The sequence below is a fragment of the Uloborus diversus genome, chromosome 3 (genome assembly GCF_026930045.1).
Source record: "Uloborus diversus isolate 005 chromosome 3, Udiv.v.3.1, whole genome shotgun sequence".
In the NCBI taxonomy this organism is placed as follows: Eukaryota; Metazoa; Arthropoda; class Arachnida; order Araneae; family Uloboridae; genus Uloborus; species Uloborus diversus.
In genome coordinates, this window is record NC_072733.1 from 208,026,018 (window position 1) to 208,045,054 (window position 19,037).

The 19,037-nt window shown below is 31.9% G+C and overlaps 1 protein-coding gene across 1 annotated transcript; it reads left to right on the top strand.

Annotated features, from left to right (window-relative positions):
- Window positions 1-1,661: 1,661 nt before the first annotated feature.
- Window positions 1,662-16,659, top strand: LOC129219406 (calreticulin-like; the record flags this gene model as incomplete). The annotated part of the gene is given in 7 exon segments (XM_054853795.1): window positions 1,662-1,865; window positions 6,773-6,867; window positions 6,947-7,156; window positions 10,192-10,449; window positions 12,324-12,416; window positions 13,653-13,769; window positions 15,948-16,659. Coding segments are annotated over 7 exon segments (1,004 nt in total), but the record flags the coding sequence as incomplete, so codon positions are not given.
- Between the last annotated feature and the right edge of the window lie 2,378 nt (window positions 16,660-19,037).

Genomic DNA, 19,037 nt, shown 5'->3' on the forward strand with positions numbered 1-19,037 from the left:
ATGCTTTCATCATTCACTAGTAAAGGCAAGAAAGAGAAGTTTCCCCATATGGATACAACAATTATTCTTTTAAATATGTGAAATATTTTTTAAATACTTCAGTTTTTTAGAAATGAAATTAAAGTTCATGAATTTTAGTGCTTATTACAGCCAGAAAGTCCATAGTTTTCACTTAACAGGACTAAGACACTAGTTTCTTGTCTTGAGGCACAGCGGCTCTTTCTATTCAGTTTCATGTTGGGAAGAGCTACATGAGGTTCTTGGAGGATCTAGACATGACATTTTGTTCTTAAAGTATCAATGTCAAGGATGTCGTGTCATCTTTAAAATGGTAACAGGTCATGAATTTTATAAACAGATTTTTATGTACATTGTTTTCCAACATGCGTCTAAAGGCACTTCGCTAAACTCTGGTATTAAGGAGTGGTCGCTCTGAGGTTTATGAATTTTTCTTGTGCTTTTTAAGAAAGTTCTTTGCATATGCGTTGAAGGATCACGAACCCTGTCATATTGTTCTATGTCAGTCAACTAGAAATACTGCTTAAACTTGATTCATAACAAATTATTCTGCCACCATAAACTGAATGGAACGTGGAATTTAATTTTTTTGCATTTAATATGGACCCTTCGACATTTTTCATTATTGCAACTGCTCCATCACTCCAAGCGCATGTGCAATTGTAGTACCGGCAATTAATAGAACCAGCAATATTGTATCTAAACTCTTGTGCAGGTAAAATACATTTTTATTACGCAGTCAGTTACCGTCCCTAAGCCAGAGTTGAGGCGGAACTACAAGAGATGACATCTCTCCCCAGCGCGGTTATTCCCTATTCCAGACTGATAGTTCATAAAAAGACCAAACTGTGGTCTCTGGATGAGCTAACCAGGCTGTCAATATATTGAATGTAAAATAAATCTCTGCAACTCCGAAAATACTACTTTTCGTATTTTTCGTACAGCTCGGAAAATATCTTAGCACGCCAAAAACCTTGTCCCGGCACACCAGTTGAAAAGCACTGTATTAGAGTGTGCCTGCATACACAGGATATTTCATATTATATGAATATTTTATAAATGAACAATTATGATATTTTAAAGAAAAATACAGGAAATAAAAATATTTGAAATAAAGATATCTTAAAAAATCCTTAATGATAAATAGGCAAGAATATTTTTACAATAAGTGTTGACTGTTCCGAAGTGCACAAAAATCTTTTTCTCATTTGAGTTGATATTAGCGTACATAATTCAAATCAAGTATTGCATGCTTTTTTACCTGTAAAAAATTTAAATTAATATTGGTACTGTCTGACCACGGATTGTATGGTAAGACAAACATCCATTTTACAGCCAAAAATGGACGAATGTATTTTTTAACGATGCCAGCTTTTGCAGAAGCAGTCTCATTCAAATGAGCGGAGTACATTTTTACTTTTCCTCCTCATTCAGATAGATTTATCTTATCTGGACGTTTGAAAATTCATACAATCCATGGTTGGACAGTATTTAATATTATATTCATATTGTTATTTTCTCTCATGAAATTTTAAATTATATCTAAAATCTTGTTTGGTTTAATAGTGTTAATTTTTCACATTTATACAATTATAGTTTTGAATTTGAGAATTTTGATAGTTATTAATTAAATTTTTTTTTAGGTATACAAACATCCCAAGATGCACGGTTTTATGGTGTATCTAGAAAATTTGAGCCCTTTAGCAATAAAGACAAAGATTTAGTTATACAATTTACTGTGAAACATGAACAGAATATTGACTGTGGTGGTGGTTATTTAAAAGTATTTGACTGCAGTTTAGATTCAAAAGATCTTCATGGCGAATCACCCTACCTCATCATGTTTGGTAAGATTTTCTCATATCTTTGATTTAATATATCTATGTAAAATTTCGATACTAAACTGTGGGTCTGATTTTTAACCCGGTCTTGATTTGCAATTATTATGGAATTGGGCAAGGTTTTTAACTACTATGGCGAATGAGAAATTATTTGTATTGTTTAATAATTGGCATAAAATATTATATTGTAACACCTCATTCCAAACAAGTTAGTATGCAATTTTTATATTTTAAGGTAGATTAAGACTTTAAAGAATCCTAGAAAATATAGCAAAGAAAGATATATATAAATAAAATAAAGAATATACATGTATATGTTCCCTAATACAAATCCAGTTTAATGTCAGATCTAGACCAAATTTGGCACGGAGGTACTTGGGCGCATGAAAAAAAACGCAGGTTTTTTTGAAAGCCAAAGAAGTATCTAACTGCTCAAATTTTAATTTTTGGATTTGAAAGTGGAATTAAATCTTTCTACCTGAAATTTTTATCCAGTTGTCTTGATTTCAGCCTCACTGGAAAGCTTGCAAAAAAAACCTTGTAGTAGATTCATTTCCTTTAGATTTCAAAGTGAACAAGGTTGTAAAATCCCCAGAAAAATATAAGCATTTTAAGTAAGGGAACATAAAAAAATTGAAATTTATTGTCTGTAGCGAGCTTAGTTTTAATAAGCATGAATCAAGTCATTGAGAAAAAATCTGTTGCCATTTTTTTCTAGGCTTTGTTTGTTCTTGCTTTCGTTTTAAAATTTTTTCCTGCAGTTGGGAGATTTAAAAAAGTTTCTTTTTTGGTTATTTTCCTGCAATCTGTCGGATCTTTTATCTTTTTTCTCTGTTCAAGCCTGAATGCTAACATGCATCACTTTGATAACTTTTTTTTCGAGCTAGATCATGCAAAACCAGGCGATGCAACTGGTATATCAGGATGTCCGGGCATATGGAAAATCATGGATTTAGACTGAAAAGGGTCAAGGAAAGTAATGATTTTCAGCAACAATATCTCAAAAGTCATGGAAAACGACACTTTTCATGGATTTTGGGTTTAAGAAAATGCACATTTTTCAAATTCTACGGATTAGGTGCAAAATGTACGCATTTTAGCCATTTCTTACGCTTTAATGCAACATTCCAGATTTTTCCAATGTTTCCAAGTCTGATTGCATCTGCTTATATAATAGTCTTTCGTTTTTCTTTAATGCCTGATTCAACAGTTTGGACTTTATAATTTTGTTTTGTGTTATTTTTAACCCTCTTTATATAGCCAATTGGAATTATATGCTCGGGAACTCTTAGATTTTTAATTTTGCCTCTCACATTAGACTCGAAAATTTTAAGTCATTTGTATCGGTTGATTCAAGAAACTCTTAAAAATTATCATTAATTTCCAACAGTGTCTTAAATTAATGAACATTTAAGGAAATAAATTTGGTCTAAAGAATTAAGAATGTTTATTACAACGATAAACGACAGGAATCAAGGCATTTTCAAGGGTAAAAATTTTAAAAAGTAAAAAAGGATGCAAATTAGGGTTTTTTCAGTATTTCTTAACTATTCTAAAATTTGGAGTGTAATGTTTGGTAAGTTATTTATAAAGTTCAGTCAAACCTTTTTATATCTAACTTCTACATATCGAGATTTTCTATGTCAAAATCCCAGCAAATTTTCATATTTATTACATAGAAAAATTGTTTCTATGTATCGAAAAAATTTCTATATATCGAAAAAAATTCAAGACATTCGAAGATTTTTTTTTTTCATTTTAAACTGTTCGTCTCATGAAAAATGAAGGTTAGGGGAGAAAATTATGTTCACTAAATGTTGTTACAAAATTCTGGGGTTGAGGGGTGTGTAGATAGGCCGTTGTTCTGTTCTGGAGTTCTCAAATTCCATCAGGTTTATTTCAAATCTTAGTAGTAATCAGTAACAGTGTAAAATCAGTTTCAAGTTATACCTTTTGTCTGTTAATTATCATTCCTAGTCTTTTTAGCTTCAGTAAAAGTCATTCAAGTTAAGTAGATTGATTTTTACCTTTCTCTCGATTACATTGTCAAAACTAAAATCCCCTAATGTTGCGGATAAAGTTGAATTGACAAAGAATGAAGATACAGTGAAGCACCGTTTATAGGTTTTTGAAGGGATTGTATGAAAAAAGTGCACAAACGAAAAAACATATAATAGGTGTAGGTTAATGTGTATTAGACTTTGTAGGGACCAATTTTAAAAACGTATAACTGATAAAAACGCATAAAAGAAACTTATAAACGGTGCTTCACTGTATATGAAGACGCAAAAATGTGATTTCTGTTAATTTTTCAATTATTAAATTTTATTTACTCCGATGCTCGTATAAATTAGACATTGGATTTCATGCACAAAAATTAGCTTTAAATTTAATGTTTTAGGAGATATTTATGATAAAATAAGATTGTTTCTATATATCGAAATTTTTCCCGGCAATTTGCTACTTCGATATATGGAGGTCCGACTGTACTTTAATTTTAATATTTCACGTTTTTCTGGTTATTTTTTTATTAATTTAATTTTAATAATTACTCAATTTTTGCTAAATGCAGATTTTTTAGAAAGCTACTAGCTTTTTAAAAAATACAGTTTAGATTCTGTATTTGTTTATGAAACAATATTTCAAAAATTCAAAAGAAACTGTAAATGAAGATCAAGCTTAAATGTTCTGTTGTTCACCACTAGTTTTATATAATTATTTCTGTATGTAGGAAGCTTTTATTTTGAAAATCATTTGGCAAGCAAAGCTTTATTTCAGTATTTTTAGTGATTGAAAAATTGTATGTTAATTGGATTTTTCAGAGAAAAAATTATATTTTTTGTTTGCATATAAAGTCTTGCCTTTATAAAAAAAATTGTATCAATTGAGGATTCAAAAAATATTTTCTAAAATTTTAGTTTTTTGTTTGTCTTTTGTTACAAAATAATTGGTTAAAACTCGTAGTTATTTCAAGTTTATCACTAGTCATTGATGCATAAATTGTTTTTTAGTCATAATAGTAAGAGGGCGATTAAAAAAAAACATTTTCTATCACTTTTAAAATTTTTGAGTTTTTTTGTTGCGATGGAATGACATTTTTGTCAACCATAACTCTAATGTAGTTATTCAAAACTGAAAACTTTGTGAATCTCAAAGCCATTAAGTTAACTGATGCATATCTTAATTATGATATGTAAGCAATATAAAAATGTAAGTTGAGTAACCTACCTGTAATAGGATTGATGTTATTGTCGTTTAATGGGACTGAATGACCAAAAGTTTCTTAAACATTTACCAAAAAAAAAAAAGACTAACCTAATTTCGAAGTTTTTTTATTATCCTATAATAGTCGTACATTTCATTATTCACGGCTTTTTCAAAAAAAAAAATCGAGCGCGATTACCTATTTCAAATGTCGGTTAAATAATGAGAGGTATCAAATCTGCTTTATCAATTGTACACCTGTATTCTTTCTCTGGAAATGCAACCCAAATTCAAAATATAATACTTCCCACTTTTTGAAAAGTTTATTCTAACCAAATATAAGTGTAAATTAAGTATTTAAATGAACGTGCCACCTTTCTTAGACCTTAAAGTGTGCATTTCATTTCAAATATACTCGATTAAAAATAATCTTAGACAGAATAATACAAAAGTTTATAATGATTAAGATTTACATTGAGTCAAAAAACTAGAATATTCAAATTATAGGGGGAAAAAACTTTCGAAAGAAACAATATGAGTACTAGAATGCTTCATTTTTTGCTGGATTGAATGCTTTAATCCTTTCTCACACGGATTCTACCACCTGGTTACATTAATTTCTGACACTTTCCATACCTGTTTCAAAGCGGCAACGAGCTCAATTTTGTTGGCGGGCACCAAGTCTTGAACCGCTTTCTTTAGATTTGAGGGTACCACAAATTCTTGATCATATTGAGATTGGTAGAGTTGCTAGACCAGTTTAACAGAAATTCCTCGATTCGATTTCGAGATGTGACACGGAGTAGAATCTTGCTGAAAGATAAAATGTGTCATTTTATGTTCAACTGGCTGTGCCTCAGATAAAGTATAATGCAGTATTATTCATAAAACAATGGAAGTCATGCATTGTTTTATTTTAAGATATATATAACTTCCCAATTCCAGCAGCCCTCATGCACCCACAAACCAAGAAGTATGTGTCTAAGTGGAGAAAACGTCTTACACAAGATTTCTCGTACACTTTTCTTTTTAAACGTCAAGCCCAACAAACCTTTTTTTGTTGAAAGATATTTCAAAAAAAGATTCATCACTGACTATAACTTTTCCAACCTTGTTGTACCTGTATGAGTTTCTCTTTGCTCCAGCAGAGTCATGCACCTTTCTGCTTCATGTGTATATGGGGTCTTACTTCGTAGATCCGCAATTAAAACTAGTTTATGCAACCACCCAAGTGTAGTTGGCATGGATAAGATAACTATACATTCTGTCCAACACTTATGGACGTATGAAGCATTTTTCAACGATTATTTTGGACAGTTTACTATAATTTGGTTATGCGACATACATCCGCACCTACGTACATGCAGACGTCACGAGAAAACTCGTTGTAATTAGCTTATATTTAATAAAAGAATATAATTCAAAATATTTAATCATGGGTGGCCAAAAGGAATCTGTAGTGACTTTTGTTTGCTGAGTAAGTGTTGTCTAATCTTTAATGACTTATTCCCTGCATCAAATGCATAGGATCTATCAAGTACTTTACTAGAGAATGTTTTTCTTTTTAGGACATGAAATTTATGTGTAGATTTTGAATGATTCTTTTATAATTTGTTTTGATTATAAATATTTTCATTTTTTGAAAACTGAGTACTTTTCAAGCATAAAATTTTCAATTATGAAAAGGTTTTATTTTGTTTTAAATTTAGGTCCAGATATCTGCGGTCCAGGCACTAAGAAAGTCCATGTAATTTTCAATTACAAAGGAAAAAACTTGTTAATTAACAAAGATATACGTTGCAAGGTAATGCTACTTTTCATTATGTTTATTGATTAAATAACCATGTATTTGAGCATTTTAAACATTTTAAAATGTTTTTTAGGATGATGTTTACACGCATCTCTACACATTAATTGTCAAACCAGATAATACCTATATTGTAAAAATTGACAATGAAAAGGTTGAAAGTGGTGAACTGGAAAAAGATTGGGAATTTTTACCCCCAAAGAAGATAAAAGATCCGGAAGCTAAAAAGCCAGAAGACTGGGATGACAACCCAAAAATTGAAGACACTGAAGATAAAAAGCCAGATGTAAGCTTTTTGATTTCATTGTTTTTCAATATGAAATTCTTAACGCTCTCTTTTACTTAGCTTTCAGTTAGTAAATTATCTGTTTACTTTTTAAGTGATATGCATGGTATGGTAAAGTTTGATGCCTTACATAACAGCAGAGAACTGTATATGGGACATTCCATGTGACAGGACGGGGCATTCATAATAGTATTGACAGCAGGTTGTATTTCACAAATACAAATAAAATAAAAAGAGTTTCGTTTTGGCATCAGTAGTCAAGATTTGGTCATAGGTATGACATAGGAAGTTATAAATTAATAACTTAAAGGAAAATGATCCAAAAATATGCAATAAAATGCCAGTGACGGAAGGCCCTCTTTGCTTCTTCTCTCCTCCCCCCCTCGCTGACACCTTTGGTAAAGATGCTGTCATCAATCTCTTAATTAGTATGTCTGCTGCTTTTTGCTCTAACCTTGAACCGAGTTTATCGACATCAAACTTAGAATCAAGGGATTTTTAAGAAATTTTTTTCAAACATTACATGTAATGATGTTGTTTTCCATGGGACAAAATTTACACACAAGTGACAAGATGTCATTTTATCTAGTTTAACTTTCATTTCTGGAAGGGCTGAAGCCCCTCAACCCCTCCCCTGGATCCGCTAGTGATACAAAGCATAAAATATTTCATTAAATAGAAACTAGCCCCAAAGCAGAATACTTTGTGATGTTCTGCAACTTAAAATCATTTGACCGAAATTGTTTTGTCAGATAAATTCATACATTATAGCAGAGGTTCCCAAACTAGTCTGCGATCCCCTGGGGGTCCGCAAGTCCATTCAAGGGGGTCCGCAGTGCTATCCAGCTAAAACATTGAATATAATTGAGATTGAATAACCAGTACTGATATTTTAATAAAAAAATAATGCATATTCCTAATTGCAGCGTTACAACGCAGCCAGGGTAGGTATGCCCAAACTATAATTAAAATCCTAATTTGCCATAAAAATAAAACCCAAATGAAAAATTAACACGCTAAACTAGGCTAACAATTCACTAACTTCAACAGTTTATTCTTGTTTGGAAAAACTTTAGAAATTTGGTGATAACATTTTTATTTCTAATTGAATTTCAAATAGAATTTTATTTCCATTACTCCAAATAATAATGTAAGAAATGAAAACCAGACAAGAGCTCAGAAAATATACAGAGCAATGAATAAATGTGTAGGAAAAAAGCAGAAAAATATTAAACTCTGTCAAATCATTTTTTTGCGCACACTGGATGGGGGGAGGGGGAGGAGGTCCGCGAAGTTCTAAATTTTTTTGGAGGGGGTTTGCGAAAGACTGACGTTTAGGAACCTCTGCATTATAGATTTACCTTTACACTATTATAAAATATGACAATTAATGAAAAATGTATTTGTATACAGAGAAACATCCTCTGCCCAGTAGTGTAACCAAGTGATGGTTACAAAAATTTTTGCCTTATGTAGCAAATTTATGGATTGGTCTTCCAGTGTCATAAAAGGGCGTAAAGCAAGGTGCAAGTGTTGGTCGGATTACTTTCTACAAAATCTGTAGAATTTCTGTAGATTTTCTGCAAATAACTTTTAACTAAAAGTGTAATTTTACAGAAACTCTACATGTTGCACAAGTTTTCATCCGAATGAGCGTAATTTTCAGGAATTTTAGATTTATTCCCAACTAAGAAATCTATAGAAATTGCAGAATATCCACAGAATTAAATCTTTAGTTAAAAGATATTTGTAGAAAATCTGATTTTCCCCCTGATTTGAACTTAATTGTTGTGCAGTGAAGGCATCTGTTCTGCGAGGTATGTCGCAAATTTAGTAATGTTCTGCTTAGGGGGAAATAAGCTTTAAAATACAGTTGACCTCTCTTATAACAAGTGCAAAGGGACCGCACTGTTTGCTCATTATGACAGAGTGCTGGTAAAAAGCATATTTGTGGAAAAATCGTAAATTCAACATAGTTTCTGTTTTTCTTTTTAATTTTTGTAATAGAAGTTGGTTATTTTCCTTTGAACTATCTGAATGACTTTCTTATGTCATTGTTTTTGGGGATTCTATTGTACATATACACGCATACATAATTTTGAAAGGTTTCTTTACTCCACAAATTAAAACATTGCTGTCGTTGCTTGTTCTCTGAATTTATAATTTATTAACTTTGGAACTGAACTGGAAGTCGAAAATTTCATGAATTGCAAATATATTGCTCGTTTTGCGCAGGGTTTCCTCGTTAAAAGTGAGTTATGCATCCATAGACCATTTATTATACCAAACTGATTTCCTCTCTAAATCCGGATTCTTGTGAAATCAGGACTCGTTATAAGTGAGTTCGACTATAGTTTCTTTAGCATTTATTATGCTATGTATAGCAGTTTAAATGCTAAATAGAATGTATGTAGTATAGAAATGGATAGTATGTAGTATTTAAATTTCAGCTAAAATTGAAAGTTATCAAGTTTTTGTTTCTAAATGAGGTAGTGAGAAGCAAAGGAATGTAAGTGGCAAAATTAAAAATTTGGTAATCAGTACCCATGGTAGGTGAACCTCTCCTCTGTCTTGGGGCAAGAGATGGTACTAGTAGCCCTGGTAGTTGCTGCTATACCGCATGATTTAGAAAAAAAACTCAATGAAAGCGTACCCAGGATATTATCTTTAAACGCATTTTATTCAAAACTTGAAAATGTCGGCTTACATGCCTTTGCTTCTCACTACCTCAAATGTAATTTATACAAAAAGTTGTTATGAAGAAAACTAACTCCTTAACAATTGTTTTTAATCTTCTAAAGTGTTTTTTGTTAAAGCCATTAATAGGCTTGGATTATATTAATGTATAGGATAATTCTGCTGAAAAGCATTTATTTTATTAATGTTTTTGTAAATAATGTAAAAATATTTTATGTTCTCCTGGTTTTAGTTTTTTCTTATTGATTTTAAATCTATAATAGACCAGTTCCATTATGAAATTTTTAGTTCTCTTTTCTTCTTGTGCTGAGTATAGAAAAATGTTTTTTGTTTGATAGGATTGGGATCAACCAGAATACATTCCTGATCCAGATGCTGTGAAACCAGAGGACTGGGACGATGAAATGGATGGTGAATGGGAGCCTCCTCAAATCAATAATCCTGCATTTAAAGGTGAATGGAAACCTAGGCTCCTTGACAATCCTAATTACAAAGGTCCATGGATTCATCCCGAAATTGACAACCCTGAATATGTTCCTGATGCAACTTTATATAAATATGATGAAATTTGTGGAATTGGGTTTGATTTATGGCAGGTAAATGTTCAGATTTTAGTTTTATGCATTAACTTTTCATCTTCATTCATTAAATATATCCATTTTTTACTTTCCTATTCTATTTTGATTTTTTAAAGAAATCACTTTGGTAATCATGGCATCCATATGGGTTTACTATTTAAGTAGTTTTATTCTATCGGAGGCTTAAATTAATAATTTATTAATTTTTTTAGATGAAATAGAATGTCAATGTCTCTTTCATGTTATACCTGCATATCCATACCTGCCAATCCATACACATTATGCCAAAAAGTTATGCATTTCGACTTTAATCTCATACAACATTTGTTTGTCATTTATTAGCTTATTTTTTATTGGATTTCGCAGGCAAGGATAATACTCAATTTTAGCACATTGTATGTAACTAGGCTAATCTTCTAGTGGCTGGTTTAGGTTTGTTCTTTTTCTGATTGTTATTGTTAAATGTTAAGCTTATGGTGTTAAAAAAAAAGGAATTTGGTGAAATAATATAGTTGAATATTTGGAAATATATAATTGAGCTTTCAAAATCGAATCGGGTTTATAAGCCTCGGTTATGGCCATGTGATCGTATCATCTACACATTGCGCTGTGACTTAAGATAGAATGCATGCAAGAAATATTGGGCCAAATGACAAAAATCAACAGGAACAAAAAATGAATGACTTACCGAATATCTTATTTTTTCCCATAATCAGTGTATCATAATGATATTAATGAAGGGTGCACCCGGTGATCTAAATTATTAAAATATGCTTGGTTAGTTCATGCACAGAGATAACACTAGGAAGTTCACAAGCTTTAATTCTCCAAATATAATTGAAGTGGATTTGAACCAGTTCATGGGGTGTCTATCAGTCCTTTTTCTTTGTTTTAGCATCCTCTTACACTGGAAGTTCATTTTGGAACAGGTTCGCTTTGTCTCGAGCAGCCATCCCTTCTATCGGGTGCGATCCTCAATCTTAGTGCATCAAAAAGTCCTGTGGTGCGACATTTATCTTGACTAAATATATTTCATTTATGTATTATGCAGAATCATCGAATCGTAATATTTTCGGCATTTAAGCCTCATCTTTCAATTCGCGCTCCCTGCATCTTTTCCAAGATCTTAACAATGAACCTCGGAAAAACATGGCTAAAAGCTTGCAGCAACACACACACGAAAACTCAGACGAAATGTGATATCCAGATCAACCTTGGTTGTTGACTTAAAAGCAGGAAAAAATTTGATTGGCTGTTAGACTCCCTTAGCAATAGACAGAACAGATGTGATTGGATAAATCTTACCTGGAGCCTTGTGACATCACCTGAATTTCTCATGCTCTGTGATCGGCTTACATAGTGCTGCCATCTGTCGAGGAATTCACGTTCCTTTCTCTTAACAGTTATGATAATAATTATCAGAATGATAATATGCACTGGCAACATTGTTATAAATTCAAGAAATGTCAATCAGCAACACATTTATCCAAACTGATTTCAGATATTAATATTAAAGTGTGTCCAAACTTTTTGAAAACCTTAAATTCTTTTGTATGAACATTTCCTTAGCATAAAACATTCTGGTTTATCTACATTTGATGGTATATGGTAAAGTAAGATTTTTTTTTCTTCCAAATATCAATTAGTGCTCAATTTTATCAGTTGACAGTGAGAAATTCATTATGTTCGTCTTCAATGATCCTCTTTTATCTTAAATTACTTTTCCTATAGGATTCAAAGAATTCCATTCTGTTTGGCATGACTTGAGTTTTTTAATTTAACTCTGGTTTTCATGTTTTTTACTTAGTATACCTAGCTATGCTTTTGTTTTAGAACTCAAGTATTAAATTTTATTTATGAAAAGTAGCTAATACTTACTATTTTTCTGTTAGGTAAAATCCGGCACGATTTTTGACAATGTCTTGATTACTGATGATGAATCTGAGGCAGAGAAGCATGGCAGAGAAACTTGGGGAGCTATCAAGGTAAAAGAAAGTGTTAATAATTTGAATCTGTTAATTGCATTACAGTATCTATTTAACATTAAGGATAAGCTGCCAGTAAGGTGTCGGATTCACAACCGAAAAGTCTTTGGTCCGATACCAGTTAGTCAATGATTCTCCGAGTTTGTTAATGGTGACTGGGTAATGTTAAATATGTTGTGATCACATAGTTCTCAATGTTACTTGATACCTATGGGGTGCTGAACCAGGGATTGTTTGATAATCTGTCTGGATTAAAAAAAACTCTTCAGGTTCCCACCCAACTAATTAAACCACAACAAACTTGGAGTAGGATATATCCCAACCTATTAACCTGTTACTTTTTAGTAACAGTAACATTTATTAAATATAATTCTCTTTGAGCATGATTGAGAATTCTTTTCCTAATTTTCTTTAACTAATGGTATCAAATAAACTTGAAATTTGACCCAAATTCATGCATCTGTGAGAGTGTTAGTTATGATTGATAACCGTGCTTTTTAACATTTTGCAACGCGTTTCTAAGAGACCTAATTCTTTCACCTGATTATTTCCAAAACATTTATTAAAATCGTACAGACTTCAACTTGCAATAAACTAATTTTAAATTTCTGTATGCATTTTGCCATTCCTCAATGTTATTAAAATTTTGAAAGCAATTAATCAGCAAAAAAAAAATTACCATGTTTACCAAAAAAGAGTCCAAGTTTAGTTTGTTTCCCAAACTTTTAAACTATTTTTTATCTTGTACATAAGAAGGTAAGTGTAGTTTTTTAAATTTGTTTTAAAAATTTTTGTTTTGAAACGGTGTTATTAAAGATGTCTTCCTATAACATAAGAATTTGAACCAATGCTTTGGTTTATCATCTGGTCAGTATTAGCTACCTGTTTGTTTGGCTCTCTTGGCTTCCTTAAGTGGTTTTCCACCTCCAGCTCAGTCACTCCTATGCTGGGCTGATGAGTGCTAATAAGCACAAAACTACAGTCCTCGGCTGGAATTGACTGAGCTAGCGGTGTATTTCATGTATTTCTGCCTTAGCCCTGGCTATAGAGTGATAACTTGCTGTATATGAATGTATTATTCAAGATATATTTTTGATGAATATAATATTGTCTCTAAATAGTTCACTGTAATATCAACTATAGTTTGTCATGCTCTTTATTACTCAAATTAAATACTTATGATTCAAGTATTAAGGCTCAACTTGAGATTCAGAATAATATCTAATGTTTTCTTAGGATGAAGAGAAAAAGATGAAAGAAAGTCAAGATGAAGAAGAAAGAAAATCTTCGGAAACTAAAACTGATGATGAAGATGACGAATCAGAATCAAATACTGTAGATGAACCAGATGAAGTAAGTATTTGGAAGCAAATTTTCTCCAGTTAAAATTTTCTCAGTGATCTTTTCGTACGTTTTAGAACAGTTAAGATAATAGTTTTAAAATAGTTAAGATAATAAAAACAAACATAAATTTATAATCTTGTAAGATTCCAGGCTGTTGTGCCGTGGTCTGAGTGTTGTTAGCCCAAACGTTTAGACCCTATCTGCGGCGTTCATCTTCAGTGTTAATGTGGTTGAAGCTTCCAAGGGAGCAACTTCCTAGCAACTGATGCAGATATCAAAGTGTTGTCGATATTACGTGAGCAGAGCTAGCTCTCCCTTCGTTTTATCCCAGAATTGACTGATTAACATTCGTCCTTGTTTCTGGTTGGCTGAAAGTAGAGCTCTTCCTTCTGGTTGGAGATTGGCTGCTAGACGTCCGTCGCCGTTTCTGGTTGGCCAGTCGTATCTCAGGATCATCCGTCTAACTGCAGCATGCCAGAGTTTGATCTTACTTTCTTTTTTGTTAAAAATTGTTGGGATGTTTGAAAGTTTTGATCGCTTCTCTGTTTAATCTGGCCTAATAGTAGGAAGTCCTTGAAAGTATTTTGGGGTCTTTGAAATTAATGTCATGGGTTTCATCACTGAAAGTGTTCTACAACTGCTGATTTCTCAGTGTGGCCCAGACAGCAATTTCATTGGTGTTCTTTTATTCTTGTATTAACACTATCTCCAGGAGCAGGGGATCTTGTAAATTCCTGCAGCGAACAAAGGGTCTCTCTCATCTTTCACTGATTGTAGCAAGTCACTGACTTAATGGATAGGCTTAAACAGTCTTGATCTTGTGTTTGCGCAGAATTCTTTCAATTCTTTTGGTGACCTCGTCAACGTAAGGGAGGTAGGCTGTAGATTTGACCGGTTCTTCAGTTGGTTGTTTCCACTTGGGGGGGGGGAGGAGCTCTTATAATTTCTTGCTTCGAAAAACCATTGGCCAGACTTAAACAAAACTAAAAGCTTTTTGCAAACACATCTTAACTGGAAAATTTTCTGCAAAATAATTATTTTGCCGAATTCAGCCTTGAATAAAGAATTAAAATTTCTACTCAAATATGAGAGACAAAAAAATGCTTTAAAATCATTTATTTTTTTTTTGCATTAGCATATAGTTTATGCTTACTTTTCACCAACTGAAGAAAACTTCTGTATCCATTATTTTTTGCCCAATATCAATAACATGATCACTATTGTTTTCATTTTATAGTTAAAAAGTGCATGTAGATCTGAATCCACTCAAGTTGTTGACTAAGATAAGACATGAGCTACCTGTTTTTTACTTGAAAATTTTACGATATTAAATTTTGTAAAAAAGTCCAAACTTTTAAATTCATGTTAGCAATTAAAGAAAAAATTTCTGCGGAGTGGAAAAGTTTTCTGCGATCACCGTTCGAGCGTTGGTCTATATTATGCAAGATAGTTTGCTTGGAAGAAATTTGTGAGGGGGGAAAAGTTCCTTCTCGATATCAGTTGGTTTGAAGACTCCGTTGGCCCTATCGAATAGAGTTTCCAGAACACCTCTTCTGTCAAGGATGGGGATTAGTCTTTGTGCAGATAACCATCTCCAATGTCATAATAATTATTTTTGAAGCTTTTAAACCAATCTCTAAGAGTTATATCAGAGCTGGATTGCCGTAAGTCTCCACATGAACTCTGAGCTTCAATTGCAGTTCTGAATGTCACCCCCCAGAACTGTTGCTTAATGCAAAAAATGTGACATACTTTAACTATGAAAAGTTGTTTACACTTCTGTGAAACAACATAAATTTCAATCTTGCTTATAAGCCTTGTTCATAAATGCATCATTATTAAAAGCTAGTACAATCAATTCCGGTAATGCTGTCTGTTTCAAGACAGCAAGAACTTATTCAACTACCCAATATTTTGAGATAAATTTTAGTTTATTCTGTAGCTGTTTTAATGGTATTTAATGCTACAATGAAAAGATATTTATTTTTAAAAATACCATAACTGTTGAAATATGTAATTATTCTCCAAAACAAATTTTCCTTATTAACTTGATCTATCCGATATTTGGTTGTAATATACCTTTCTTTATTTTTGGACTAGACTAATTGAATATTTTGCTTTACTTTGCTGATTTGGCACTTCATAGAATAGAAAGGAAAAAAATCTAAATACATATGTTTTTTACAGATTGTAGACAGTCATGATGAACTCTAGCTGTGATTTCTTAATGGACAATGACAAATAGTGATGGATATTCACCTAATATCATTTTTCATTGGTAGTTCAACTTCTGTTGAAAACTGCAGCATTTGGTGCCACAATGGAAACTATCTTTTGAACTTGCATCTAATTTTGAAATTTCATTACTACGTACTATACATTTTCACATTAAATGTCACCTCTGTTTTGTTAAAATGTAAAAGTGTTTTCAATACATTAGGTTTGGCAGATTTGTAAATATTTATTTAATCATATAAATGTTGGAGCATTTGTACAAAGCAACTCATGACAAAGACTATGTTTATTTCTAAAGGTCTATGTTGTGTTAAAACAGAATAATGCTGCGAGAGATGTGCAATAGTATATACCACTTCATGATTTTCAGTGAAACTGTATTGTTCATGTTCATTTTAGTAGCAATTTATTTAATTCCTCTTGCTATGGAAAAAATTCAATTTAGTTTTGATGAGTATATTTGAGGTGTACAATTTAACATTTTTCTGTTATACAAACTAAATTTTTATTGTTAAGTTTAAAATTAAATTTTAATTTCTCTTATTCATTTATTTAATGTAAATTTTGGTTTGAAATATTTACTGTCACAAAAAGAAATAAACCACTTGAACTTTATACAAAACTACTGTAATTTGATTCATTCTTAATAAAAAGGAAAAAAGTTTTCAATGTTTCTCTTATCAGTTTTACATGGGCAAAGTAGCTGGGTGCGAGATAAGTTTCTTCAAGTTTTTTTAAGACGAAAATTTTAGAATTTGGTTTTACAAATTTAAAATTTGATTTTTAGAAAAATAATCAAATGGCAAGTTTTTTGTTTTTTAATCAAGCATCTTAGTTGTTAGATGCTTCATTATTAAGCATCAATTTTCTATTTTGTTAGAATAATGTTCTAAAATTAGAGTGCAATCATTTAATTTATAAGAGTGATAGATTTTGAATTTTCAACAGTGTATAAAAAGCAAGATAGCTTTTAATTATGGTGTTTTTTACTAAATAATCTTTACATTTTGACCAATTGTCCACTTGTAAATGAAATCTTATTTAGTCGAAGTTTTAATGCTGACCTATTTAAAATACTGCCAGTTTTAGAATTATTCCTCTCAATTGCAGTAGTGTTTAATGTAAAAACATGTAAAAGAAAATTGTTTCTTATAACTCTTTGCTTACGTATTGGAAGTAAGATACTTAAATATTGATACCTTGTGAAAAGTTCTATTAATATAATCTTAAAGAATTATATTTTAGATGTGTTTCATAATTTGACCATGCCTATGTATCAAAAACATTTTTGAAGAAATGTTTAAAATAGGGTTCTACAAACTTTTGCTAGCATCATCGAAGCTGCCACTGGATTTGGAATAGAATTTTTGATGTTAGAGTTGTCACTAAACCTTGTAATTGTTAGGCTGTTCTCTCTTCAAGCTGGTGTGAACTAAAAAAATAAGGGGAGCAGCTGACAGTTTGAGATATAAATTTTATACTCTATTTTGTTACCAATCATACTATTTATCTGTGCATTAGTTATTTGTACTGTATGCCAAGTGCCATAGTTTTAAAAGCTGCCGTTTTTGCTTAATACATTTAAGTGGATATATGAAATAGTCTCTGACAATTTTAGATTTGTGAAAAGCATTTTAGAACTGGGATGGTAAAAACCTATCTCACAGGTAACTGGCAGCATCCTTCAAGAATTTTAGGCAGGAAAATTGAGTGTAATTTATTGTACAGGGTCTTTTAAAAAAGTTGGCCCAATTTCAAAAAATCATAACAATTCGGATTTTAATCAGTTTCGTTACAGAAAGGTTTTGTTAGAATGGGGACAATCTCTTTCATGGAGTTGCTGACAGTTCGTGTTAACTCTTTCTTCGCCCGCCATTTCGGTGCTTGTGAAAATGGCGACAGCACGACAAAAATCATATTGTCTTCTGCTCTTCGCAAAGTGCAAATCTGTAACAACTGTTAAACGTGATTTTTGTCGAGCACTCTAGTGTTGAACCTCCTGCCTTGAAGAGCATTAGAAGATGGTCTAAATGATTCAAAGACAAGGAGTGTAGACAAATGGCTGTGATCCAAAGGTGGATAGATTGAGTACCTTTAATTTTGAATGTATTTTAAGTTTTATAATTCAAATATCCTCAAGGACCAAATTAGACTGCATTCTTTCAATTCAGAGTTAAATATTTTTTTTATGAAATAACAAAAAAATATAAGTTAAACATAAATTGACTTTCTTTAAAAACTCCAAAATATCAATCATTTTTAGATTGCCCTATTTGAAAGTGAGGGGGCTGTTGCCTACCTTGCCTCCTTGTTCAGGACCACCTATGGCTGGCAAAGAGTCATGTTGTGGCTCTTGGTGCTTGTTCACCAATGTTTGCAGAATAGTCAAGCAAATTTTTAAAATCATTTTCCTATTGAATGTGCTAAGAAAAAGCTCTAAATTGGTAACAATGCAACCTAGGTTTTGCCTCCTTAATTAAGTTTTCCTTGTAAGAATCTTAAGAAAGCAAAATAACTTAGTTTGCATTCTTACTGTGTAATAGCAAAATAAATGTCACATTGAAAGCAGTGGCTAAATATGCTGTTTGATGTCTGAATTGAACTTCAAGTTTGAAAACCAAATTTAGGATTCTGAAAACCATAAAGTGCTTTTTAGTGTTTTGGAAAATATTTGCTGTAGAGTTAACCCTAAAGTCAGGAGGGTTAAGATTCCAGCATTGTAATCTGTTGTAGCATGCAGTTAAAGGGAAATTCCATCAATACAATTTAGAACTGTTGTATAATACATGTTTTGACAAAGTTAAGTACTCTCAGTCACTAGCAAAGTTATAATTCTCCTCCTGAGGAGAGAGAGGTCACACCCCTCCTTACATACAGGGTGCGGTAGATAAGTAATGAGACTCAGTCTAGAAAACCAAATGTATTGATCCGATTTGTGCAAAACATCAATATTCTTCGAATTATTCGCCTTGGGTGTCGACACATTGTTGCCAGGGCGTTTTCCAAGCTTCATAGTGTTGTCTTAGCCGATGCTATAGTTAT